At 44.0% G+C, this 27,993-nt stretch overlaps 1 protein-coding gene across 5 annotated transcripts; it reads right to left on the bottom strand.

Moving 5' to 3' along the window:
• Positions 1 to 136: 136 nt before the first annotated feature.
• Positions 137 to 26,649, bottom strand: Slc30a6 (solute carrier family 30 member 6). Of its 5 annotated transcripts, none has more exons than XM_005073585.4 (14): positions 26,545 to 26,649; positions 20,461 to 20,547; positions 18,442 to 18,526; positions 14,838 to 14,880; positions 12,613 to 12,678; positions 10,807 to 10,887; positions 10,320 to 10,355; positions 9,476 to 9,570; positions 7,663 to 7,711; positions 7,257 to 7,376; positions 4,394 to 4,496; positions 3,213 to 3,260; positions 2,122 to 2,190; positions 137 to 780 (listed from the first exon to the last, which is right to left on the bottom strand). In XM_005073585.4, exons 1-14 carry the CDS (start codon positions 26,545 to 26,547, stop codon positions 289 to 291), a joined length of 1,377 nt encoding a protein of 458 aa, XP_005073642.1. In that variant the 5' UTR covers positions 26,548 to 26,649; the 3' UTR covers positions 137 to 288. The 5 variants fall into 5 exon arrangements, with proteins under 5 accessions (XP_005073642.1, XP_021084924.1, XP_040586744.1 ...); XM_021229265.2 differs by lacking the exon at positions 26,545 to 26,649 and adding an exon at positions 26,158 to 26,264; XM_040730810.1 differs by lacking the exons at positions 18,442 to 18,526; positions 26,545 to 26,649 and having other exon boundaries at positions 20,461 to 20,539.
• Between the last annotated feature and the right edge of the window lie 1,344 nt (positions 26,650 to 27,993).

Below are 27,993 nucleotides of genomic sequence, written 5' to 3'. Positions count from 1 at the left end.
AACCCGGTCTCAGAACGCCCCGTTACCCCCACCCCCCCAAAAATAGCTGACATTCCAGCTTAGAGAAATGGGCTTTTTGAAGGAAGCCTACTTAAGACACGTCACATTTTCAAAGATCTCACTGCCACAAAGAACATTTTATAAAAATATAGTTTATAAGTTTCATGAAATACGAACAAGCTTGCAATAATCTGACACTTAAACGGTTAACAGTCAATGCAAATTGGATTACTAAATACACTGGGAACCAAGGAGTCGACATTGCTCATAAAAATGAGTTAGAGTCCTTCAAGGTCTCGGCTGCCCCGTCCTGTAGTTTCCATACCGACTCGGCACATGTGGGAAGGTGGGCCTCAATCCCTGGCCTGCTCCAACTCCTGCCAGTCCTTGGCCGAGCACACTGCTGTATGGCGTGTGTCCACGACTGGGACCCAAACCATAAGGCCTTGTCTGTGTGTTCAGAAGAATAACTGGGCTCACGTTTTTCCCAGGAGTATTAAATGAAAACTCTGGAGGAGGGCTGCTAGGTTTGGCTGGTGTTGATGTGACAGGGGTCATATCATCAGTATTCTTTAGAAGAGGCATTGGGATTATGTGATGGTCTGAGAAGTTTAGGACATTGGGTGCGACAGGCCCAGACAGTAAGGCAGGCCTGATCCAGTCATCCTTGAAAATCTGAACAGTCAGAGTAGATACAAGTGTGTACAGCCTGTTGGTCACATGAGCAAGGACCATTTGCTCATTTGCATCGCGTCGAATTCTTACATGTACTGATCCAGCCTAAAAAGGGGAAAATCACAAGACTGGTAAGAATTATAATACAAAGACTTCTGCTTTATCCACAAGTTGATTGGTACTTTTTTCTTTAAAATAAGAAAACCAGTATCTTGCTATTTACTACTTGTACTTATCAATGTGAGAAGTTAATGAAATGATTTGTGTCCCTTTAAAAGATGGACTAGAGATGCAGCTCAGTTTACAGAATGCATGCAAAAGTCCTGGGTTTGATCCTCACCCCTGCATAAACCAGGCACAGTGGTGAACATCTGAGATCCCAGTACTTGGGAAGGTATAGAAAAGCTACGATTTCAGTAGTTGTTGAAGATTTGAGAAGACAACTGCATCTAACCCAGAGATGATAAATAAATGGAATTTCAAGAGCAAAAAAAGAGGCTGGATGTGGTGACACACACCTTTAGTCCCAGCACTGAGAGGCAGAAGCAAGAGGAGCTCTGTGAGTTTGAGACCAGCCTGGGTTCAACTGAGAGACCCTGCTTCAATATGTAAGTGATAAGAAAGATACCTGACAGCAACCTGAGGCCTCTACACACACACACACACACACACACACACACACACACACACACACACACACACACACACACACACACACACACTACACATATACATTCACATGAAAATGCTCTATAGTAGAGGGTTAGCTGGCACAGCCATTCTGCAAGGCAATTTGATAATCTGTATTAAAAGCCGTAAAGATGTGATTATTATGTGATTCACAAAACTCACTTCTAAAAACTAATTTTTCAAGGCTGGAGAGATGGTTCAGAGGTTAAGAGCTGGCTGCTCTTCCAGAGGTCATGAGTTCAATTCCCAGCAACCATATGGTAGCTCACAACCACCTATAGTGGGATCTGATGCCCTATTCTGTCATAAAATCATGTATCATACATGCAGATAGAACACACACACAGACACACAGACACCACAGACACACACACACAAGCAACAGAAGCACTCGAAAAGCAGAGGCAGGTGAGCTCTGTGAGTTCAAGGCCAGCCTGGTCTATACAGTGAGTTCCACAATAAATAGGACTACACAGAGAAACCTGTCACAAAAACAACAAACAAAAGGACATGATTAAATGTGATGGTGTACACCCAGAATCTCAGTATTCAGAAGGCTGGGAAAAGTCTTGTGAGCGCAAGGCTATCTTGGGCTACAACAGCAGGTTCCAGAATAGCCTAACCTACAGAATGAGATGCTGTCTCAAAAGAAAAATAAACAAACAAAAAAATACATGGTAGGAGAACATTTTTTTCTAATTTAAGTTTTAAAAAACCATGTTTAAGTTACACCAAACTAACTTGTAGAAGACATACCAATGAGCCAAATCCAAGGGTCCAAAAGTGTTCGTTTCGGACTTCTAGGACCCCATCCAAGGTAGACACCTAATCAAAAGCACAGAACAGTTTGTCAGTTACCTGCATTTGACACAGAGAGTGGTCCAATCACATTACGTCCTGCCCAAGGACACACAGTAGCTCTCAGAGGCCGCAGATACTCGGTGTTTGTTCAGTCCTGGCTCAGGCTGCCCCACGCCTTGAACCAGGTGCTGCCTCAGAGCTTACATTGCTATGGTTTTGTTTTTGAACAAGGTAGACATGTTTATTACAAGCACTTATTTGTGGTACCAGGTTTGTTTTCTAGTGTGTATACTAGTTGTTTCTTTGCCTGGACCCTCTTCTAGCAAACCTCTCTTTGAATGTAGGCTACCAGTAAATTCCAGGGCTAGTGACAACAAAGACATATTCAGGGCCAGGGTTCAGTCTGAGACGTGCATCCAGCTGTGCTGGAAAAAGTGACCTTTGGAATGAATGCTGACACCCAAGAACTGAGACGAGTGTCAGCATCCAAACCAATGACATTTCTTCATCATTAGCAGGTGGGACTTCCTTACAAGAGAAAATACCCTACAAACCAGGAAGTTAGGTGGATTAGCATGGAGAAATGGACTTTTGCCTTTGGTCAAATCCTGAAGACAGAGTGAAAAAAATCATTTACCCAGCTAACATAGTGTCTTCAGACCATCACCTTCCATAAGTACTTAGTCAATTTGGCTTCCAAACTGAGCAGTTCCCCAAGATTTTTCCATCTTTTGTCCCTGTGTTATAGCTTCTACTGTTAGTGTAACACACAACTTCCCTAGAATAAAATTCTGTAGTTTCCCTAACATAAATTAAAAAAAAGACTTGTTCACTGGGTGGTAATGACACACGCCTTTAATCACAGCAATCAGGAGACAGATAGGTGGATCTCTGTGAGTTCGAGGTCAGCCTGGTCTATACAGTGAGTTCCAAGACAGGCCCCAGAGCTACACAAAGAAACCCTGTCTCAAAAAACCAAAACCAAAACCAAAACAAAACAAAAAATCCCCTGCAAATCAAAAGATTTATTTATTATTCCATCTTACCTCTCTGATCAGCTTGTCCAACTGACCAATAACATGAGGTGGTGTAGTCTAGAAAAATAAAATAATCATGAACAGACTAGGCAGAAAACAATTTTGCAGTAATGATTCAGAAGCCTCCTCCACACCCACACAGATTTCAAACCAGCCTTTGAGGTTGACATGTGTCCTATCACAATTTAGGGAAGAGGTCTCACTGGCTCAGTAGGGTGACATCACTAATTGGCCCACAGTCATTTGTGGGATTTTTGTTTTGAGCAAAAGTAGATTAAGGAAAGAACTGGGAGGGGCTCTCAGGAAAGAAGACATCATACTCTTTCTCTCACGAAGAAGATGCTCTCGCTAGAATCTCATGAGACTTATGGAACCAATCAGCAAGGATCTGAGTGATGACGGCTCAGCAGTCAAGAGTGCCCTTACCACTTCGAGATATGGTGAGACACACCCTTAGAAGGATCTCTGACAGAGGCCAGCCTGCTCTACACAGTGAGTTCCAGGGCAGCCAGGGCAATGAAGGAAGATCTTGTCTCAAAAAACCAAAAGCAAGCAGGGCATTGGTGGCACATACCTTTAATCTCAGCACTCAGGAGGCAGAGGCAGGTGGATCTCTGTGAGTTCGAGGTCAACCTGGTCTACAGAGCAAGTTCCAGGACAGCCTTCAAAACAAAACCAGGACAGCCTCCAAAACCCTGTCTTGGAAAAGAAAAAACAAAAACAAAACAAACAAACAAAAAAAACCCAAAAAACAAATCAACGGCAAAAGAGCGCTTACTGCGCTTACAGAGGACCCCAGTTTGGTTCCTAGCACCCAGCTGGAGGCTCACACCTGCCTGTAATTCCAGGTCCAGAGCACCCAAGTTCTCTTCTAACATCTGAGGACTCATGTCTGCGCAAGGGGTACACACAGATACTTGGATACACAACACTTAAAACAGTTGGCTGGGCATGGTTGGCTGATACCTGTAATCCCAGCACTCAGGAGGCAGAGGCAGGCAGATCTCTATGGGTTCAAGGCCAGTGTGGTCTACAGAGTGAGTTCCAGGACAGGCTCCAAAGCTATACAGAAACACCCCTGGCTTGAAAAACCAAAAAAAGAAAAGAAAAGAAAAGAAAAGAAAAGAAAAGAAAAGAAAAGAAAAGAGAACATGACTCACACTAGTACCTAATGAAAACAAGAGCCTCACCTGGAGAAGAACTTTCCCGCTGTACACACTCATTGGATACATGGTGCCAAACGTCATCAGGGCAATGGCTATTGCAGATGCAGTGTCTACAGCAAAATAATTACTGCAAGGAAAAACAAGTCTTAATCTTAAATGTATAGTTCATCTTATAATTTAATAAAATACCTAACATTATCAAAAATAAAATAATTTTTTAAAAATCACAAATAGATACTACTATCAAGAGAGCAAGCACCTCAGAGGAAAAAAAAAAAACAAAAAATCTCCAAAAAGTTAGCTCGTAGAATTTTTTTTTTCTGAGACAGGGTTTCTCTGTGTGGCATTAGCTGTCCTGAAACTAGCTCTTGTAGACCAGGCTGGCCTGGAACTCACAGAGCTCTGCCTGCCTCTGCTTCGAAAGTGCTGGGATTAAAGGCGTGTGCCACCACCGCCTGGCTAGCTTTTAGAATTCTTGCCTATAAAAGATTAGTGGGAAGATAATCACATCAATTGGTGTACCTGGCACCAGAAAGACCGCAGACTTGAGACAAAGACTTCAAGCGATAACTTCTGACTCAGGGATATATGGCTTTTATCATTGACTCCACCCACTTTCCTCTCAGAAACTCCTGCACTAAAATCTTCAAAACTGAGTTGGGTGTGGTGACCCACACTTTGAATTCCAGCAACCAACAGGCAGAGGCAGATCTCTTGAGTTTGAGGGCAGCCTGGTCTAACAGGGCTACAGAGAAACCTTTGAATTAAAAAGCAAAAACAATTTCAAAGTTTCCTGGGACTGTTACAGACACTGTAGCTGAAGGACTACAATGCATCATGTCTCAAATTCTGAGCTCTCCTAACAACACAGACCAAAATGCTAATGGCGACAAGCTGGTTCTGAACAGTCTACGGCCCCTATACTGGGAGCAGAAACAGGAATGAGACAGTCTCTGCGTTCACACAGGAAAACTACAGTGAAGCACTGTGTGTTGGAGAAGTCTCAACCCTGTCATGCACACACCAGTAATCCCAGCATCTGGGAGGTGAAAGCGGAAGGAGCCACAGGTAACAGCCAGCCTTGGCTGTGTACTAAGGTCCAGGGCACCCTGGCTACATGAGACCTTATTGTAAAAATCCAATAAGTAAAGTAATAAGTAATAGTAATGACCAAGTACAAGTCTCTTCAGGACATTACTGACACTCCGTGAATAATGGGGCTACCAGGATGGGCCTAATTCAGAAGCTAGGGCTAGAGAGAAGGCTCAGCAGTTGAAAGCAATCAATAGTGGTTTTCCCAGAAGACCTGGGTTCCATTCCCAGCACCCACATAGTGGCTCGCAACTGTCTGGAATTCCACTCCCAGGGCATCAAATACCCTTTTCTGGCTTCCATGGGCACCAGGCACTTACAGATGAACAGACATGCATGCAGACAAAATCTCCTTACATTACGTTAAATAAATAAATAAGGAGTTGAGCTTTCAGATGACCCAATGACAAGTGAAGGCAACATGGGCAGGGGGATGAGAACCGTGATGCAGAAACAGAACAGGTCCAGATGGATGGTGGTTGGTAAGGTTTACAGAGGGCTGACTGCACAGGAGGCCAAGCTAAAAATGCTTTACAAATGGGGGATTTGAAAGAGGAAAATCCCACTGGTGACTTCGAGAGATGACGACGACATAAGTGGAAAATGACTATCGACGGTGGTGAGAATGAAAACAGAAGACCAACAGACCATCTGAAGACAGCGACGACGACAACGGCAAAGAGGAGACAAATACGTATTAGAAAAGACAGTGAGCCTCATGGTCAACTGGATTTGCCTTGAGGAAGACTCAGCAAGGAGTAGGATAAGGTAGGCACTGAATAAAGCACTGAGGTTCCTACAAATGCACAGGCTACAGCAAGTCTACTCCTGGGTAGACACCAACAAGAACTGGAAGCAGGAAATGAAATGGGTGACTGTATACTTCAGCTCATTCTTAGCAGCCAAAAGGTGGAAATCAATCCAACTGTGCACTGGCAGATGAATGGGCAGATAAAATGTGGGATTTAGGCCCAGAAAGGAAGGAAATACAAATATATACAACATGAATTATGAAAACACTGCTATATGAAACAAGCCAGTCACAAAAACATGATTGCATGATTTTACTTATATTGTAGTTAGAATGTAGAATAAGGGCTTCTGAGAAGGGGAAAATGTGGAGGTATTATTCAAATGGGCATAGAGCATCAGTTAGGGATGATAACTGTACAGAATGTGAATGTGCTTAACTATATGTTATAAAATGGTTAAAAAAAAAGGATGGGCATTGGTGGTGCACACCTTTAATCCCAGCACTCGGGAGGCAGAGGCAGGGGGGATCTCTGTGAGTTTGAGACCAGCCTGGTCTACAGAGCACGTTCCAGGACAGCCTCCAAAACAATACGGAGAAACCCTGTCTCAAAAAACAAAACAAAACAAAACAAACAAAAAACAAAAACAACAACAAAAAACAAACAAAAATAAATAAATAAAATAAAATAAAAAGAACATCAGGACTAGGGAGATGCTTCAGTGAGTTTGAGCCCTTGCCTCTCAAGCCTGATGCCCTGAGTTGGCTCACTAGAGTTCATGTAACAAGTTGGATGTGGTGACCCACAACTGTACTGTAATCCCAGTATCCCCACAATGAGATGGGAGGCAGGGATAGGAGCATCCCAGAAGCCTGATTCCCTTAGTTTTTCACATGGGAACACCTGAGGATAAGACATGACCAAGTTACACAGGTCACCAGCAAAAACGCTGGACGCCTGGCCCCGAATCCATCTTGTGGATGCCCTTAAAAATCAGGTCCCAGGAATCAAAACACATCAGATAGCAATACAATTGTACTCACTTGATTTCAATCAGCATGTATGTTATACACAGAGCAAATGCCCCAGCAAGGTCAATCAGGACAAAAGGATTCATGCGGGGCAGGAAGATACTGCTGAGTCCGGGTATAATCCCACACAAGCTATGAAAGACCAAACAGTGTTTTCATTAGAAGAGCTCGGCAATACCAACAGGAACACTGTTACAGATAAGGTGCAGTTTACTTCTTATAGAGCAGAGGACTTGGGACAAAGCTCTGCCACAGTAGAGAATTCTTCTGTGCCACCGATTAGAAAGCCAAGGGAAAATGAACTGAACAGAGAGCAGCTCATGCAGTGATTTCAGCTGCAAATCTAAGCTTCCATGATGGACACACTTCTCGGGTACCCTTGTTAATTATGCAGTCATGAAGTTCCGGAGCGTCTTACCTTCGACTAAGGTCTGCCACATGCTCTTGAAGCCAGCTCGTACTAGCAGCTTTAAGGAGAAAATACTTAAAATTATCTATATAGAAGAATAACCATTACTAGAAAAATGAGTTCTTTCATTTCAAAAACTACGTTGGCAGCGTCCAAGTAACATGACAAAGGGCAATGCTCTCCTGCATCTACAGTTTCTTCCCTTGTCTTGACCAGACACTAAGTCTAAAGCAGTGTCAATTTCTATGCACAGCTCAAGGAGTTAGAGGACTTCACACATGGCTGGTAGAGCTTCAGGGATGGCAAGATGGCTGAGCCTGACGACCAAGTGTGAGCCTTGAGACCCACATGGCGGAAGGAAAGAACGGATGCCCTTGGTTGTTCCCTGACCTTCATGCCTTGCAGCCCCCCCAAAGGAAGTAAATACATTTCAACAGAAGTTTAGCAAGAATGGGCAGTGACAGCGCATGCCTTTAATCCCAGCACTGGGGAGGCAGAGGCAGGAGGATTTCTGTGAGTTTGAGGCCAGTCTGGTCTACAGAGTGGAACAGGACAGTCAAGGCAACACAGAGAAACCGTGTCTTGAAAAACCATGAAAAAGAAAAAAAAAAGTTGTTCATACAATTAAAAAATGTATTAATATAAAGAATGGGTTCCAGATCATGTCAATTATTAACTCCTCTGGCTCTCAGAAAGCCAAGAGTGCATCTAAAGTCACTGAAAGACATTGACTAGGGACTGACTGTCCCTTGACACATGGGATTCATCCCAGTGTGCTACTGACACTCATTTTATGATGTAACCATGCTGTAAAGACTGGTCCAGCACTAGAGAAGGCAGTGACACGTCAGAGTGCGGCTTTCACAGATGACTTCATCTTTGAAGGCCCAAGTGTAAAGTGAGGATGGTAGAGTATCTGCCTTTGGCTACGGAGAGAATTACCACAACTTCTGACGGGTACACATACAGTTTGTCTTCCTAACACCTGAGAGCTTGCTGGGACATGAAGGAGCACTTGGGAAATCTCTCGGTGCTGTCTGTCTTGTTCAAGTTCAAAGGCCTAAAGACCTCATCTTATCTGCATTGTTCCCGAGCAGGGGCTCTGTGTATCCACTCATTTCCCCATCAGTGACCACTAAACCCTTGCCTGATGAGTGAGATCGCAAAACACTGAAAGCTGTAAAAATGACCACTAATACACCCATGAAGCAGAACAACTGCCTCAACTTGTGAAGACCCTGGAAATCCTTTCACCTGTTTTGTTGAGAGACAGGCTCTCACTATGCAGCCCTGGCTAGCTCAGCAGTCACTGCATGGAACAGAGTGGCCTCTAACTAATTGCAATCATCCTGCCTCATCCTCCCATGATCTGGAGTTACAGGTATGTGCTACCATGCCTAGATAAACCTGTAGTTTTTCATCAGACTATCACTTAGTTCAAAGCTAGTTCACTGACTTTTATATATTATTTTCAGTTTGTGCTAGAGATGAAATTCTGCATAATCTTCCACATAAAGACTTGAGATGCTTTGGTCTAGCTCTTACTTCTCTGCTGAATATAATTCTCAAAGATCTACAAGTTAGTGTAAAAACAAACTGCCCAGTAGTGGTGTGCACACCTTTATCTCAGCAGCTGGGGAGGGAGAGGCAGGTAGATCTCTGAGTTTGAGGCCAGCCAGGTCACAGAGTGAGTTCCAGGGCAGCCAGGGCTACACAGAGAAACCCTGTCTTGAAAAACCAAAGGAAGAAAGAGAAACCCACCAATTTTTCTAAGAAACTAATTTTTTAAAATAGTAAACTAGAAAACAAAAGACATACATACCTTCAGAGACATAAGCAAAAGGTTTATTCCGAATGGAAAGCATGGTGAACAGGTTGAAAGAAAGAGCCACAAAAGTACCAACTAATAATCTTCCCCTGAAAAGAACAAAACATTCACTTTAATGTTTTCCTTGGTAATTCCGATTTGTAGTTTCAGCACGTGGAGGTAATCAGGGAAAGGAAGGGAAGAGGGGCCCGTTTTAATGGTCTGCTAACCAGAATCCAAACTTGTTTTCTAGCCAGACAACTCATGTCTCGACTGCTGCTGCTTCATTTCCACAGGACACGACAGATCTCTCACCATCACAATGTTTTCTCATGGATAGTTACCACTATAGAGTTATACAAGTCTTAAGAGAATTTGTGCCAACATGCTAGCTGAGTCAGATGTTCCTCAGTTAACTAGTAAGAGGCCTACAGAGTTGGCCAGTAGGTGGGTGATAAATACAGTCTTTTCTAAAGGCTGCCCGGAAAGTTTTGGGGGTTAAATGTGAAGTTATAGAACACTAGAGGGAGCTGGCTTAGTGTGCTGACCTAGGCCAGAAGTTAAAAATCCTTCTGTGCCATTAAGAGCTCAGGGTCTGGGACTTGCAGGCTCTTTTCCAGAGATGCCAGTGATAAGACAAATGGCCATACTCTGAACTCTGATGCTGAACAAAGTAATAATGGAGCAACCAGTAATTGGGATCAAAATTAACAGCAAATTACCCCTAAAATAAAAATCTTTGGCTGGAGATATGCATGAAACCCTGTGATTGAGATTGATCCCCATAGTTGCGATAAATAAATAAATAAATAAATAAATAAATAAATAAATAAATAAATAAATAAATAACCCAGCTTACGTGTGTATCTCAGGCTGCTCCAAAAAGCGTTCTGCACTAAAAGAAAGAAAATCTTATCAAATAAGTTCTATAAATTATAAACCTGAGAAATCTGTATTAAATATCTAGGTACACATTATAATTATACAGCTAGCCCACCCTGAAGTTCATGAAAATTTCTTGGTATGTTTAGAGGAGATGATGCCAGGACACTAACAGGTAGGTTATCCTCTACCAAGCCCACTTCCCTGGGTTGGAAAGGAGGAACTACACATGTCAGGCTGAGTGTCATCCATCCACCCAGATTCACCTATGACTGAATTTAGTACTACCAAAGAAAGAACTAGAAGTAGGAAGGAGGAGAAAGGGTCTGAAATAAGAAGAAACTGTACTATCAGAGCTCCAAAGATGCCCATTATAAGTTGCCTATCATTCAAGTCATCACTGGTTTCTCTCATATTTCCAAGTTTCATAGGTGAGATTGATCATAATACATACAAAAATGTACCTTTCTTTTAGTATAAAGAGGGCTCCCAACTGTGCCAAGACTGTAGAAGCAAACACAGCCAAGACTTCTAATCTTTCAAACCTGAAATCAGATAATTAGTTTGAATGCCAAAATTGTTCAATTAATAAACCAGTCTTCCTAGAACACTTGAAAATATTTACTAGCTCAATATATGTATGGGCAGTCTATTGTTAGCTATAGAAACTGTAGCAGAGTGTGTCAACACAGTGGGTAAGAGGAGGACAGGGTTATGACATCTGCCACTTTCCTGACTGTCAGGGTTGATCGTTTATGTGTGTCCTTCCTGGAGCTATGCAGTTTGAAAGGATGATCTTCTGTAGTTTTTAAATTTTTATTATTGTTATTTTTTTACTCTTTGGTGGCCTGCCACCCAGCCCCCAAATAAATACATGGAGACTTATTCTTACTATGAATGCTTGGCTTTAGCTTGTCTTGCTTTTAGCCAGCTTTTCTGACTTATATTATCCTGTTTCTCTTTACATTTTGCCTCTTGGGTTTTTAACCTTTCTTTATTCTATATATCCGTTTTTCCTTCTTCCTCTGTGGTTGGCTGTGTGGCTGTGTGCTGGCGTCCTCCTTTCCCTTTCTCCTTCTTTCTCTTTTCTGCCTGCCAGCCTTGTCCATCCCTCTTTCCTGCCTAGCTAATGACCGTTCAGCTCTTTATTAGACCAATCAGGTGTTTTGGACAGGCAAAGCAACATAGCTTTACAGAGTTAAACAAATACAACATAAAAGAATGCAAGACATTTTTGTATCATTAAAGAAATATTCCACAGCATAGATGAATGTAACACATTTTAAACTAATATTCCACAATAATCTTCCCCTATAGGAGAGAGCTGTTTTTCAATCAAGGGCATAGACTGTACCCCCACCCTGTAGAACCTACAAATAAGGTTACAAAGACAACAATGAAAACTGAAACAACATTATCTATTTTATACCTGTTTCTATAACAATTTATGGCCATTACTTGTGTAGAAACAACCATTATCATAAGAACTGACACTTAATTGACCCGCTTTTTGTACTGGACACTAGTCAGTGCATAACATTATTTCAATTAAATCTTAAGTAATGATTGGCTCACCTTGATTGAATAAAGAAACACCTATAAGACTAGTGAAGCGTACCTCTGGGTGAGTCTGTGGTGGTGTTTCCAGAAGTAATTAGACAATGAGAATTCTAAGGTAATGATTGAATTAGTATCTTGACAATCATGGCAGTCTTAACCGGGAGGGGGCAAGAGGTAAGAGACGGGGACTAGCTAGTGGGAACAGTGAGTGGCATGCCCTGGGGTCACACTGTGATCTGGTTACTTCCTGTATGTCTCTGTTCTCTGCTTTCTTCTCTCTAATGATGGCTGTGCTCAACCACGTTTGGCCAAGAGACCATGAACTGAACTCTCTGAAACAATGAGCCAAAATAACCCCTTCCTTTCCCAGGCCATGTGGCCAGGTACTCTATCATATAGCAATGTAAGAGTAGAGAGCACGAGTCATTATGAGGATTACTTTGTGTTTCTAACACATCATTGCAGCACTCTGCCTCCCGAGTGCTGGGATTAAAGGCGTGTGCCACCAACACCTGGCTAATTACTGTTTTTATTATCTGTCACTTCTAGACTCTTCTTAGAAAATATTTGTTATGTACATTCACTATATATCACTATGTCACTAAGCAGGTTGCATTTATTTTGATTTTCCAGAAATGCTACAACCAGCTCTCTATCATTATTATGTTAACAACAACAATTTAGCAGAAAATAAAATAATCTGAACTTACCCAAATGAATAGGCAGGGCTAGGCTTCCTCATCATTACCCAGTAGCTTATTAAACATGTTATTAAACTAAAGAAAAACAAAGTTTGCATTAGAACATTAGAAAGCAGAAATAGGAAGACATGCAGAGACAAATGAAGTGGGTTTGGTTTTTGTTTTTTTGAGACAGGGTTTTTCTGTATAACACTGGCTGTCCTGGAACTCACTATAGACCAGGCTTGGCTATGAAGTAGTTTTTTAAAATAAGGGTTTATTTTATTGTGTGTGCAGGTACCAGTGTACCAGTCGAGGGTTCATTTTACTGTGTGTGTGTGTGTGTGTGTGTGTGTGTGTGTGTCTGTGTTTTCATGCAGGTACCAGTGGAGACCAGAAGATGGTGCTGGTCCTAGCAACTTACTTGTATCCAATGCAAAAGTAGCAAGCACAGAACTCTCTCTCTAGTTCTCCAACAAATTAAGTTTTTGGAATCTCTTGGTTGTTGAGAACTGTTCATACATACTAGACTAATAATAAATTATAATAATTCCTAATTAACCTCAACGATCCTCCTAACACATGGCATCTCTGGATGACAACAGTTGTCATGTGAAGAAACCCACACTTCATCTGTGGCCGTCTCCCCCTCCACTCACAACGTCCTGTCCTCCACCTCCTTTGCCTCATGGTGTGTGCTGCCACACTGTCCAAGACAAGATGAGGTGAGGTAAAGGGCATGGGCACTGCACTTGTTTGGGTTTCTACTGCTGAGATAGAACACCATGACCACAAACATTCTGGGGAGGAAAGAGTTTACCTCAGCTTATAGCTCTCAGGTCACAGACCGTCACTGAGGGAAGTCAGGGCAGAACTCAATGAGGGCAGGATCCTGGAGGCAGGAGCTGATGTAGAGGCCATGGAAGGTGCTGCTTACTGCCTTGCTCTCCATGACTTGTTTAACCCAATTTCTTATAATTTTGGTTGTGAGCCTAGTCTTTAATGGAGGACCCATCTCTCCAGCCCTCAACCTGATTTCTTAATTGCCCCAGAACTAACTGGAGTGGGGGGGGGTGCCGCACACACAGATCCCCCCCCCCCCCCACTAATTAAGAAAATATACTATGCTGGGCGGTGGTGGCGCACACCTTTAATCCCAGCACTCGGGAGGCAGAGGCAGGAGGATCTCTGTGAGTTCGAGACCTGCTCTAAAGAGTGAGTTCCAGGACAGCCTCCAAAACAATACAGAGAAACCCTGTCAAAAAAGAAAATACACTACTGACTTGCCCACATGCAAATCCTATGGTGGCATTTTCTTTGCTTTTTTGGTTTTTCAAGACAGGTTTATCTCTGTCTATCCCTGGCTGTGCCTAAACTTGCACTGTAGAGAAGGCTGACCTCAAACTCATAGAGATCTATTTGCTTTTGTTTCCAGAGTGCTGGGATTAAAGGCGTGCGCCACCACCACCCAGTGAGGCATTTTCTTAATTGAGTCCCTCTTCCCATTCTAGCAGGATGAAATGGATGCAGACTGTGTCCTTGTGTCAGGGCTACCTGAGCACCAGCCCCATGGAGCTGTGATAACAGAGAGCTGTCCATCTGATAGCAGGAGACAGGCCTACAGTGTGTTTAACCTGGACTTGGTGACGATTCATGCCCCGGGCTGGGTGAATCAAGACAGTGCCAGCAGAGTTCATTACACTGCTCAGAATGGCATGCGATTTAAAACTTATGAAGAAATTCTTTATTTCTGGAATTCACCACTTTTATTCAGCGTGTGTACATGCTAAGTTTATGTCTGAGTATTGACCTTTCCGTTCTTCTACAGGTGCAATATTTTCTTGTTAGGATGTGGGTGTTGTCTACATCTATGATATATTTGCTTATTTAGCTACTTACTTTCCTTTAAGCAAAGAAAGCTTAGTAAGTCAGTGTAATAAATCCTTGTGTGAAGCTGGGTGGTGGTGGTGTATGCCTTTGATCTCAGAACTTTGGAGGCAGAGGCAGGCGGATCTTAATGAGTTCCAGGACAGCCAGGATTATTACACAGAGAAACAAGTCTCAAAACAAAAACAAAATAAAACAAAATCCTTGCTTGTTGTCTTTAAAATTTAATTGAGACAGAGGCAGGCCTGGTATACAGAGAGAGTTCCATGATAATCAGGGCTATACCAAGAAACCTTGACTCCAAAAACAAACAAAAAACCCAAAACTAAAATTTAAATGATAGTAAAAAAAAAAAATACAAAACTTACCTAAAAAGATCGAAGATAGTGAGGTAAGTATAGGCAGTTAAGGCTGCAGAAACAACAGAAAGACTCATTAAAATGCTGCTCAATCCACTTTTATTATTATTATCTTTAAATGTGCATGTGTGGCCCCTGTGAGCTTAGAAACAACATGGACATGCAGGAGCCTGAGAAGGCAGAGGGTGCCGCATCCTTGGAAGCAGAGTTACAGGCGGTTGACAGGGTGCTGAGAACTGGATGCTGGTCCTCTGCAGGGATGACAAGCATTCTAACTACTGAGCCATCTCTCCAGTCCCCTTTGTGGGGGACGGTGTTGGTGACAATTTAAAAAATATATTTACATTTAATCTTTATTATATGTATATGTTTGTGCCTGCAGGTATGGGTGTCACCATACCTATGCAGTGCCCACAAAGGTCAGAAGAGGGCATCAAATCCCCTGGAACTAGTCATGGGTGGTTGTTAGCCACCAGGTAGCTGCTGGGAATCAAACCCAAGTCCTCTGTAAGAGAAGCCAGTGCTCTCAAACAATAAGCCATCTCTCAGTCCCCTCTTAATCTGTTTTTAACATAAAAAACACCAAATTATTAAGTTCCTGATCACCTTTACACATTTGCAATTTTATACTAAATACGATTAACATATGCAGTCAAAACAGGTTAAACTCACTCAAGTCAGACCCCGACACCAGGAAACATGGAGGCGCAAAAAGTCTGAAACCTAAGACACTCTCTTATCTGCTCTGTCATCTGGGTAAGACACTCTCTTGTCTGCTCTATCATCTGGGTAAGACACTCTCTGTCTGCTCTGTCATCTGGGTAAGACACTCTCTGTCTGCTCTGTCATCTGGGTAAGACACTCTGTCTGCTCTGTCATCTGGGTAAGACACTCTGTCTGCTCTGTCATCTGGGTAAGACACTCTCTGTCTGCTCTATCATCTGGGTAAGACACTCTCTGTCTGCTCTGTCATCTGGGTAAGACACTCTCTTGTCTGCTCTATCATCTGGGTAAGACACTCTGTCTGCTCTGTCATCTGGGTAAGACACTCTCTGTCTGCTCTATCATCTGGGTAAGACACTCTCTGTCTGCTCTGTCATCTGGGTAAGACACTCTCTTGTCTGCTCTATCATCTGGGTAAGACACTCTGTCTGCTCTGTCATCTGGGTAAGACACTCTCTGTCTGCTCTATCATCTGGGTAAGACACTCTCTGTCTGCTCTATCATCTGGGTAAGACACTCTCTGTCTGCTCTGTCAGTCAAATCAAATCAGCTTTTGATTTAATCTGATTTCAAAGTTACGTATTAAACTTATAAATGTTTCACCAGCAGCCTCCTTCCCCGCCCCTCACTCACCCCTTTCTCTAACTCTACTCCCCACCTCTCTCCAGAGTTGGAGACTGAAAGCAGGGCTTAGGCCCCGAGCATGCCGTGCAGGTGTTCTATCACTGAGCTACACCCAGATCCTCTCAGTACTATTTAGGAAGAAAATCGTGATCCACGAACTACTAGATGTCAAGATGCAAGAAAACAACAGACTTTCTCTCTTATGGAATAACTAATAAGCTTCAAAAATCTTACTCATAGGGCTGGAGAGGTGGCTCAAAGGTTAAGAGCACTGACTGCTCTTCTAGAGGTCCTGAGTTCAATTCCCAGCAACCACATGGTGGCTCACAACCACCTACAATTCAATCTGGTGCCCTCTTCTGGCAGAGCACTGTATATGTAATAAATAAATAAATCTTAAAAAAATCTTATAAAATGTACAAGTTAAAGTTACAATATAATACACTAAAGAGTTGTGTTTTGCAGCTGGCTTAGAAGGCTTTTGTTTTGTATTTTGTTTTTAAATTATAGATCATTTAAAATGCCATGTTAAAACAAGGCTAGGGATGTAACTCAGAAAGTATTTGCATAGCATATACGAAGCCCTGGGTTCAACCCATGCATAAAAGCAGGCATGATGTCAAATGCCTATAACTCAACCCTGGAGAAGTAGAGGAGGGGAGGATAGACATTAAAGGTAATCCTGGCTATGTAGTGAGTCTAAGACAAGAACACCTAAAGAAAGAAAAAGTAACATCCAATCAAATAAATAAGCCTTACTGTTTACAGGGATGTTTAAAGATATTCTTGTTTAAAAAAAAATCAATACTGGGCCTGCAAGATGGCTTAGCAGGTACAAGTCCTTGCCACATCGAACTTGACATATCTGGCTTTGATATCTGGTCCCACATGGTGAACAGAGAGAAACAAATTCCTTCCATTATCCTCTGATGTTCACACATGCCTCCCACCCGCAAATAAAATAACTCAAACTTCATAATATTTGTTTTTTAAAAGCAAGCAGTCGGGGTGGGAGAGATGGCTGCGTGGTTAAGAGCATTGACTGCTTTTCCAAAGGACCCAGGTTCAATTCCCAGCACCCACACGGCAGCTCACTGTCTACTGTCTAAGTCTAGTTTCATGGGATCTCACACCCTCATTAAAACATACTTGAAGGCAAAACATCAAAGCACACAATAAACAAACAAGCAAATGAATGAATGAATGAATGAACGAACAAATAAAAGCACACTCCAGAAAAGCACATACTATATAAAGGGAAATAAGCTGTCATAGGGTTGTTATGGTTATGATAAAATATCATGACCAAACGCAACCTTGGAAGGAAAGGGTTTATTTGGTTTACATATCCTAAATCACAGTCCAATGAGGGAAGCCAAGGCAGGAACACAAATAGGACAGGAATCTGGAGACAGGAGTTGATACAGAGGCCATGCATGAGAGCTGCTTACTGGCTTGCTCGACCTGCTTTCTCCAGTTATTTTTTAAGATTTATTTATTTTTATTTTATTTGTATAGCTGCTTTCCTTGCCTGCATGTTTATACATCACACACATGCCTACAGTCCTGCAGAAAATGACATTGCATTCTTGGGCTATGGAATTACAAACAAACACTTGTTAGTTACCATGTGGGTGCTCCTTTGGAAGAAGAACCAGTCCTCACTGAGCCATCTCTCCAGTCCCTAAAACTTGCCTTTTTTCCCCCTTGGATACAAGGTCTCCCTATGTAGCTTTGGCTGTCCTGCAACTCACTTTGTAGACCAGGCTGGCCTCAAACTCAAGAGAGATGTACCTGCCTCTGCCTCCAGAGTGCTAGGATTAAAGGCATGTGCCAAATGACTCTATTAGGCCTGCTTTCTTGTAGAACCCAGAACTACCATCCCAGAATGGGCTGTGCCCTCCTCCACTGATCACTAATCTTGAAATGCTTTACTGGCTTGCCTACAGACCAGTCTTACGGAGGGAGGCATTTTCTTACTTGAGGTCCCCTCGTCTCAGATGACATTAAGAGTAGCCAGCACCAGCCGGGCGGTGGTGGCGCACGCCTTTAATCCCAGCACTCGGGAGGCAGAGGCAGGCGGATCTCTGTGAGTTCGAGGCTGGGCTGGACGGATAGCCTCCGACAATACAGAGAAACCCTGAAACCCTGTCTCGTAAAAACCAAAAAAAAAAAAAAAAAAAAAAAAAAAAAGAGTAGCCAGCACCTTTCTGTAAAGTCAGGAGCAAAAGTGAAACCTAGCTGGTACAATCCAAAGGCGACATACCTATGCTGTTAGTAGAGCTGCACCACATGAGCAGGAAGCCGGTGCTCAGCACGTTCACTGCACCGAAGAGAAGGATCTTCCAGGACTGCAGGAAGGAAAAGCACTCCATTCACACAGGGTTGACAGAGTTCAGCAGATCTGTTCAAGCTGCCTAGTTCACACTGATCAAAAGCACGGAATAAACACAACTTCTTCTAAAAAGTGTGTCCCACTTTCTACATCTATCAGAATCATCATCTATCAAGTCACCACAGTGAAGCAGGAGGATCATTTAGAGTAGCCTAGGCAACAGAGCAAAACCCTGGCAGAAACAACCCAAGAATGTAAATTTAACGATAACTCTCTGAATCAATCTATTTACTCAACACATATCTGAGCCAGGCATTATTTCAGGAATGAGTATCGAAGAGAACAAAACATATCCTACTCTGGGGGTGGTGGCACACACCTTTAATCCCAGCATTCGGGAGGCAGAGGCAGGCGGATCTCTGTGAGTTCAAGGCCAGCCAGGTCTACAAGAGCTAGTTCCAGAACAGGCTCCAAAGTAATACAGAGAAACCCTGTCTCGAAAAACCAAAAACCAACCAAACAAAAAACAAAAACCAAAATACCCACAGTCCTACAATGTAGGCAGAGTGACAATAAACAAGTATTTAGGTTAATGGTAATAAGCACAAGGAAAAAATAAAAAGTAAGTAGTCAGATCAGTGAGCTCAAGCCCAGCCTGCTCTACAGAGTAGAGTTCCAGGATGGCCAAGGCTACACCGAGAAACCCTGTTTGAAAAAAAAAAAGTGGGCTAAGGAAACAGAAAGGCCTGGAGAGGGTTCTTTTCCAGATGAGCTCATCAGAAATGCAGTAAAGGCACAGAAAACAAGCTGAGAGACCACAAGAGAGGGGTCTGAGGCAATAGCACATGATGTCTTGAATGCCAGGAAACACTGGCTGTGTCTGTCTCAAATTCCCTAAAGAGCATCTCCTGGGCATGCGGGGGCACACTTGCGATCACAGCACTCGGGGTGCAGAGGTATGCAGCTGAGGCCAGCATGGGCTACACAGCAAGTCTGAGGCTAGCCTAGGCTACATGGTGAGACTTCCAACCTCCCCCTGCCTAAAGAAAGCAAAAGATCATTCTGGCTATTCTACAGCTTGACAGCGGTAAGTGTGTCCTAAGGGTCAGATTCTGCACACTACATTAAAGACAGAGCTGGCACATTTGCTGAAAACACCCATGTGAGGAATGAGGGACAAACAAGAAGGAAAATGGTTTAAACTTTTCTGGCTAATCTGGGAGACTATCTAGTTAACGTGCAAGCCAGTGAGGACTAAGGTTCGGTTTCCAGTGGGACGCTCAAGAGTCCAAACTCAATAAAGGAAGCGGAGGTGGGAGAGACGTTAGGGCTTGAGATTTAAACACGGAGTCATTCGTACACAGCGAGTAAAGACAATCATTCAGTAGACAACCTGTTTTTTTTGAGACAGGGTTTCTCTGTATTGTTTTGGAGGCTGTCCTGGAACTAGCTCTTGTAGACCAAGCTGGCCTCGAACTCACAGAGATCCACCTGCCTCTGCCTCCCGAGTGCTGGTATTAAAAGTGTGCGCCACCAACGCCCGGCTGACAGCCTTTCTAGATGTGCAAAATCATAGAGGTTGGAATTCACACTCCAAAGTGCACCAGTAACAGAAGTGGTGAAAATAACTGAACGACAATGGACAAGTCCGTAGGAAAAAAGCCAGACTGTTTCTTAATTTATATGATGCTACATTTTAAGAAGTGGTCAATTCTTGTCAACTATGGTAAAAGGGTCAAGAAAGAAGAAATGAGGATGGTAACACAGATTAACAGACACTACTGATTTAGAAACTGTCAATGGTTCAAAGGGTAAAGGTATTGTTGCCCAGGCCGAGGACCAGAGTTTGATCCCTGGGACTCATAGTAGAGACAAGTGATTCCCAAGTTGCCTTCTGACCTCCACATATGGCTTTGCAATAACTCAAACCATGATCAAAGAAGGACTTACCCTGCGGTCAGCTGCTACAAGTCTAAATTCGTGTAGTAACTTTCCAAAAAAGGACCTCTGCGGCTTTCGAAAGAGATGAATTGTCCCCTTTAAGACAAACATAAAAAATACACTTCAGCCTTGAATATCTGATAATTTTCAAAGACCCTGTGATTTGAAGTGTACTAACTTATTGAGTGTTCCACACGCCAAGCACTTACTCTGCACAACTTACTTGCATTTATTGATTTAATACCCAAATACTCATATGAGAAGCAAATCATTTTTGCTAAGCTCTCCAAAGTCTCAAACCTAGCCAATAGCTAATTAGGAATTCAGATGTAAGCATTTTAGCTTGGATGAGCCCACCCAAAAAAGATTACATTCACTCCAACGAAGCTAAGAGGCCACACAACACAAGCCCTCCGTTCTCTTTCAGGCATTCAGTCAAGGAACCTCATGGCCTCTGTACTACAACAGCACAGGGTAGCGCTGGCACCAAATGTTCTGCTAACACTCATAAAGACCCACTTTCCTTGTGCTGAAAATATATGATCCTATGGGTGGATGGGTGGGGGGCTTTGTTATTCCAAAAGTAATTTTGTGGGAGGGGAGAGAGAATCTTTCTTGATCATCAAAGAGCCATGTGTCATAATTTGATGGCTGATATGCACATTTAATTAAAGACTTTGGGTGTTTTGTTTTGGGAGAAAGGGTTTCCTTATGCAATTCTGGCTGTCCTGGAACTCATTCTGTAGATGAGGCTGACGTAGAACTCAAGAGATCTACTGGCCTCTGTCTCCTGAGTGCTGGGATTAAAGATGTGCACCACATCTAAATATTTTTGGTTTGTTTGCCAGTTCATTTTTTTGAGACAGAGTTTCTTTGTAGCTTTGGAGACTGTCCTAGAACTTGATGTGTCGACCAGGTTGGCCTTGAACTCACAGAGATCCTCCTGCCTCTGTTTCACAAGTGCTGGGACAAAAGGCATACACTACCACCGAGAGACTCAGAGTACTTTCTTAAACCCCAAAGGCAGGGTCAATATAACAACCAACCTACATTTCTACTTCACTGAAGTTTGAGTCAAAATCTGATGCAGCCAAGAAACCCTGGCCCTGGCTGGATGTAGCAGCACAAGCCTTTAATGCAGCACAGGGGTGTTGTAGGACATTGTGATTGGACACTCCTGAGACTGACAATAAAGTTTACCTTGAATAAGAGGGGGAGGCTAGCTACTAGCTGACCAGAATTAGCCATAGAGGTTTTAGAGGACCCAGGACATATAGAGACACAGGAAGTATGGGGGAGGGACTTAGAAAGATTTGCAGGTTCTTTTAGATTGAGGAAGCAGAGAGAGGAGGTCACTGGTTGCTTCTTGGATCAGTCCAATTTTTACCCCAATATCTGACTCCCGAGTTTTTATTGATAAAAAATAATTGGGTAAACAGTTTAGTGGGGAGGCAGAGTCAGATGCATCTCTGTAAAGGAATCACAGTGAGACCCTGTCTCAAAAACAAAACCCAAACAAAAAGACCCTAAGTGTGAAAACCCTGCAGACTGAACTGCAGCAGACATACTCCTGGTGTCAGCAGACACCCCAGTAGCTATAGGGAGGTGTAACTGATCGTAGAGGTGGCACTAGTGTCATTACACTGAGAGTAAGGAAGGCAAAAGAGGCAGCAGCAATAGCTGGTGTAAGAATAATTGAAGCCAGGCACAGAATCTTAGCACTTGGGAGATGGACACAGGATAACCAGAAGTTCATGGGGGGCGGGGGAGGCAATTGGCTACATAGCAATTTTTTGTTGTTTTTTTTGTTTTTCGAGACAGAATTTCTCTGTATTGTTTTGGAGGCTATTCTGGCACTCGCTCTGTAACCAGGCTGGCCTCCAACTCACAGAGAACCCCTGCCTCTGTCTCCCGAGTGCTGGGATTAAAGGCGCATGCCACCACTGCCCAGCTACAAAGCAAGTTGATGAGAGGTAGCAAGTCCTTTTTCTATGTTTGAATCTTGAAATTTTTCATAAAAAGTAATAAAGCTGTAAAGCAAACAACAGAGGTGGGCGGATCTCTGTGAGTTCAAGGCCAGCCTGATCTACAGAATGAGTTCTGGGACAGCCAAAGCTACAGAAATCTTGTCCCAAAAAACCAAACCAAACCAAAAAAACATATGGAGTATTTTCACACCAAAACAAATGTTGCTTCATCAAACTGTGTAGGGGAGCAAAGGGTCTTGGAATGGAGAAAAGTGAAGAGAGAGAAGGCAGAGGGCGATCATGGACAACTGTTCAAACTACAAATACATTTGCGTGAAAATGTCTTCTTGTAACACACTTCAATGGATATATACAATGAAACTTTAAAAATGCTGTTTACGGCATTGGTGGTGCATGCCTTTAATCCCAGCACTCGGATCTTTGTGAGCCTGGTCTACAAGAGCTAGTTCCAGGACAGGCTCCAAAGCCACAGAGAAACCCTGTCTCCAAAAAAAAAAAAAAAAAAAAAAAAAAATGCTGTTTACAGTTGATCCTTGAGCCAGGTGTGGTAGTGTACACCTTCATTCCCGGCACTAGGGGAGCAAATGCAGGGGGATCTTCCTGTGTTTGAGGCCAGCCAGGTACAGAGTTCCAGTACAGCCAGCTCTGTAGGGAGAGCCTGTCTCAAAACCCAACATCTATTTAGCCTCAGCCCATTAAGGAAAACTCTATTAAGCATTTATGTGTATGTATGTGTGTCTGTTTAAGTGTGTGCCCTGTGTGTGGATGCCTGTTTTCAGAACTGCAGTTCTAGGTTGTAAACAGAAAACCCTCTTTAGTGCACGGCCATCCATCTCTGCAGGCCCAGGTCATCCCATGGAACTTCATTATGTTCTTAGGTTGGGGTCAACTGTTGTTTTAAAAGGCAGAGGGTCACTTCTGGTGCCATCCTAATACTGTGCAGATGCTGGTTCAGTCCATAGTGCTCGTTGTCAAAAAAAGCTTAGGGTCTGAGTGTGCACCCCAGCATCCAGGTAAGCTCCAAGTATGACATAAACTACAACCCCAGTGGCGAGGAGGCAGGGGCAGAGAGAGGTGAGATCCTGGAGCTCTGATTTATTTGTTGTTTATGTCTTTTAGAGACAAGGTTTCTCATGTAGCTCTGGCTTCCTGGAACTCACTCTGTAGACCAGCCTGGCTCACAGGGAACTCATAGAGCTTGTGCCTGCCTCTGACTCGCAAATGCTGGAATCAAAGGCATGCACCACTAGGTCAAGTTGGAGCTTTTAAAAAACTGAGCATTTAGTTATTTTTATGCACATGGGTGTTTTGCCTACACATATACCCGTGCACCACGTGTCTGCTGCACGTGGAGCCAGAAGGGGGATTGGGTCCCCTGGAACTAGAGTTACAGGCGGATATGAGCCACCACGTCAGTGCTGAGAATTGAACCTGGGTCCTTTGGAAGAACAACTGGCATTGTTAACTACTGGATCATCTCTCTAACCCTACTTGGAGCTCTTTGGTAAGCAAGCCTATCTGGGTCAATGAACTCATGTCCCCAAAATGTGAAGACACAAGGCACATGCCTTTAATCCCAGCACTACCAAGACAGAGGCAGGAGGATCTCTGAGTTTGAGGCAAACATGGTCTGACAACACAGTGAGTCACTGTCTCAAAATAAGCAATAAATAAATAAATAAATACATAAAAAAATAGGCGAAATGTGACTGAGGAAGATACCACTGTCCAGCTCTGGCTCACACACACATGGACAGGCACACATACCCATTACACACGGTAAGGTGGAGAGTCAATGAAGACACCCTACACTGACCTTTGTCCTCCACGTACATACATACACATACCATACACACACACACACACACACACACACACACACACACACACACACAAAACAAGCCGGGTGTTGGTGGCACACTCCTTTAATCCCAGCACTCGGGAGGCAGAAGCAGGCGGATCTCTGAGAGTTCAAGACCAGCCTGGTCTGCAGAGCTAGTTCCAGGACAAGCTCCAAAGCCACAGAGAAACCCTGTTTCCAAAAAACAAAACAAAACATACTCATGCAGAGTGCATGAGAAATGGAGAAAATGTGTGAGGAAGTCTCACCTTTGACACGTGGTCATCTTAGATTATTCCAAGCTATAGGGTTTTTATGCTATTCCTTTTGCAGTTAACTATAGGACAATCATCATCCTGTCACCTTGTGTCATAAGTTGGTCTTTGTAACTTTACTAATGCTAGCAGTTACACTTTCATGTTTTCTAAGAAAGCACCATAATCTTTTTTTTTTTTTTTTTTTTTTTTTTGGTTTTTCCAGACAGGGTTTCTCTGTATTGTTTTGGAGGCTGTCCTGGAACTCGCTCTGTAGACCAGGCTTGGCCTCGAACTCACAGAGATCCGCCTGCCTCTGCCTCCCGAGTGCTGGGATTAAAGGCGTTCGCCACCAACGCCCGGCTGAAAGCACCATAATCTTACACAGAGCATTTTCTTCATTAGAACATGCAAGTCATAAAACCATTTCCTGGACTGTCCCCAGAACCACAAAAAATAAGACACGTGACATCGACCTCTGACCTCCACGCATACCTGCACACACGCACCCAAAGAGTGAATTATAGATAAGGATTACACTGATAAGGATGAGAGCAGGAAATAGAGAAGCCAGGAAGATGGAACAGCGTATGCATATTAGGTCAAAGGTCCAATTCCCACAAATTTGCAAGCTGTTCACTGTTGCAGAATATGGATGTTGGGTATGTTTATTTTTTTAAAAAAGCCAGAAAGAGTGAAGGTTTTCTGGTTACTGTCACTCCCTACAGAGGAAAAAGTTTCTTCCATCTTCTGTATGCAAGGGGATACTGAGATTTTATGGAAGAGTGAAGAGGACAGGTGTTCGGTTCCCAGTGCCCACAAGGTAGTCACAATCATCTACAGTTCCCCGTTCACGGAGATCCAACATCCTCTTCTTAGTTCCCAAAACACCAAGCACGCACTTCCTGCACCAACATACATGCAGACACAACAGTCACATACAAAATTAGAAAAATAATAATCTTGGGACTGGAGAAATGGCTCAGATAAGAATACTTAGTGATCTTCCGGAGGACCCAGGTTCGATTTCTAGCACGTACATCTGATCACAAATGCCGGTAACTCCACCCCCAGGGGATCTAAAGTCTGTGGCTTCCTCTGACATCTGCACTAATGCGTACATGCCCACACAATTTAAAATAATACAAAGGCTTTAAAAGATCTTCATGAAAATTTTAAAGATACAATTAGAAAAAAATATTTTAATACCCAAAGAGGAAAAGTTTACAGTGGCACAAGAGAACGAAAACGTACCACTGTAGTATGTAAACTACCAATAAAAGCTCAGTGAGTTTTTGTCACGGCTTCACGGAGTGGCTAGCACTCTGATGTTTGAAAACACAACCATCTGCTCACCTCTACATAAAATCGAGAGATTCATGTTTGACTTCTGGGTTTTGTTGTCTGTTTTTAAGACACCGCCCTCCCCCGCCCCACGCAGGATTTCTGTGTAAACCAAGATGATCTCCTGCCTCGGCTTCCTGACTTTGTAGGCCACAGGCGTGTGCCAATACACTCAGTTTAATGTGAGAACTAATCAACCTGCTCGTTTTTAGGGAAAACACGACATTCCAAGACCCACAGCGGCTACCAGAGGCTTTCTCTCCCTAGGTGCCGAGCTAACCCTTCGCTTTCTGGAGCCGCTGGCGCTCACGGCGGGTGCAGCGCAGTCAAGCTCTGCAAACACTCGACTGCAACAGACGCGTGCACGCCCGCAGGCCCGCCCCGGAGCCCCGCTCAAGCATCGGCCCTGCGGTCGCCGGCGACGCCGGCTTCTTCCCACACAGAGGTTTGCCCGGCACTAGGCGGGTCCGCAGCTGGAGAGGCGCGGGGCAGGCAGGAAGCCGCAAGGACAGGAGCCCAGGGGACCCGAGTGCGAGCAGCCGCTGCCCCCGCCAGGCACAGCCCCGGCGACGCGTCTCCGAGGCGCGGCGGCACAGCCGGGCCGCTCCGGCGAGGAAGCGGGAGGAAGCAGCCCGCAGAGAGCCCGCACGCCCCACGGCCAACTCACCATGGTAAGGAGCCGCAGGGCTCCCGCCGGAAGACGCTCTGGGAGGTCGCTTTCCGGAGCGGAAGGGGCGGGTCGTCGGAGCCCGATTGGTTCCAGGGCGGCGAGGGCGGAACTGCGCGCGGGGGCGGGCGGGGCGGGACTAATGTCCCGCCTCTTCCGGCTACCTCAGCGCGTGCGGGAGGTAGGCGGGAGTCTTGAGGAGGGAAAGGGCAGGGCTTCCGCCACTTGGTGGGGAGCTCTTAGGACGGTTTCACCTGTGTGTGACTGTATTACGTACGCTAGGATTCCTGTTTTAATGATGAAGAAGCAGGGAGAGGTAGGCACTGTTGCCGTGAGGCCGAGCGGATGTCGGTGAGTTCGAGGCCAGCCTCTCTTGAAAGACACCTGCCCGATGGCCAGCGCGGAGCCGTTCTGGTGGCAATGCGCACCTTTAATCCCAGCCCTGGGAAGGCTGAGGCAGCGGGATCTCTGTAAGATCCAGGGCGGCCCTGTCTCGGAAAACAGAAACAAAATTCCCAGCACGGTTTCATTAAAAAATAATGTCACGGAGCCGGGCGGTGGTGGCGCACGCCTTTAACCCCTACACTCGGGAGACAGAGGCAGGTGGATCTCTGTGAGTTCGAGACCAGCCTGGACTATAGAGGGCGTTCCAGGACAGCCAGAACTGCTTCACAGAGACACCCTGCCTCAAAAAACAAAACAAAAATAGGTGGTAGAGGCATTATGTAGCACAAGTGACACACACGGGTTTAATTGCCTACACTGGGTGTAGACTTGAAACCCTACAGAGTTGGTGGCTCAGGTAGGAATATTGAGTTCTAGCATGCTTGGGATCCATCAGCCTCTCCAGTTTAGTTAGGCCATCTCAAATTTAAGGAGAAATTAGGGGACTGTAGCTGTGTTCCATCTCAGCAACACAAAACAAAACACAAATGTTACACACTCAATGTGGTGCCGTCCTTGAGAGGCTGTGGCAGGAGACTGACTTCAAGTCACCTTTCACCACCAAAAAACGTGAAAGCGGAGGAAGGGATAAGACAAGGTAACATGTAAAAAAACTGTCCAAGAATAAAATAAAATACATAAAAAACCTGAAACATGGCTCCTGTCATATCTGTTTCACACACTGGTGTGGAACTCAGAATATCTGGTCTTGAACTTAACATACTCTGACCACCCGTGCCCTAACATGCTTTTAAATCTCTGTGGCTTCTTACACGGTAATGTTAGAGAAAAGACAGACAGTGGCATATAAAGACTATATTTGGCGACCTTATCTGTTATGCACTGGTCATAGGGAAATTAAGAGACAAATGCAGGAAGAAAAACTTGTGAAGCTATTTGTAAGCAGTTTATCAAAAGTAGGGTAATGTGTTAGGTGTAGTGGCTCATGCCTTTAACCCGAATAGTTGTAGGCAGGGACGAGCAGGCCCTGTGAGTTACAGTCCA

Source organism: Mesocricetus auratus, unplaced genomic scaffold (genome assembly GCF_017639785.1).
Source record: "Mesocricetus auratus isolate SY011 unplaced genomic scaffold, BCM_Maur_2.0 Super-Scaffold_100024, whole genome shotgun sequence".
Lineage (NCBI taxonomy): Eukaryota > Metazoa > Chordata > Mammalia > Rodentia > Cricetidae > Mesocricetus > Mesocricetus auratus.
Note: the sequence above shows the minus strand (reverse complement) of the source record. Positions and strands in the feature narration are given on the sequence as shown.

Bases quoted from the DNA above. Each gene is read 5' to 3' on its own strand.
- Slc30a6 (XM_005073585.4), bottom strand. The intron at 10,888-12,612 runs GTAAGTTCAGAT...ATCTGATTTCAG, and splicing joins AGCCCTGCCTATTCATTTGG to GTTTGAAAGATTAGAAGTCT. The intron at 2,191-3,212 runs GTAAGATGGAAT...GCTTTTGATTAG, and splicing joins TGGACAAGCTGATCAGAGAG to GTGTCTACCTTGGATGGGGT.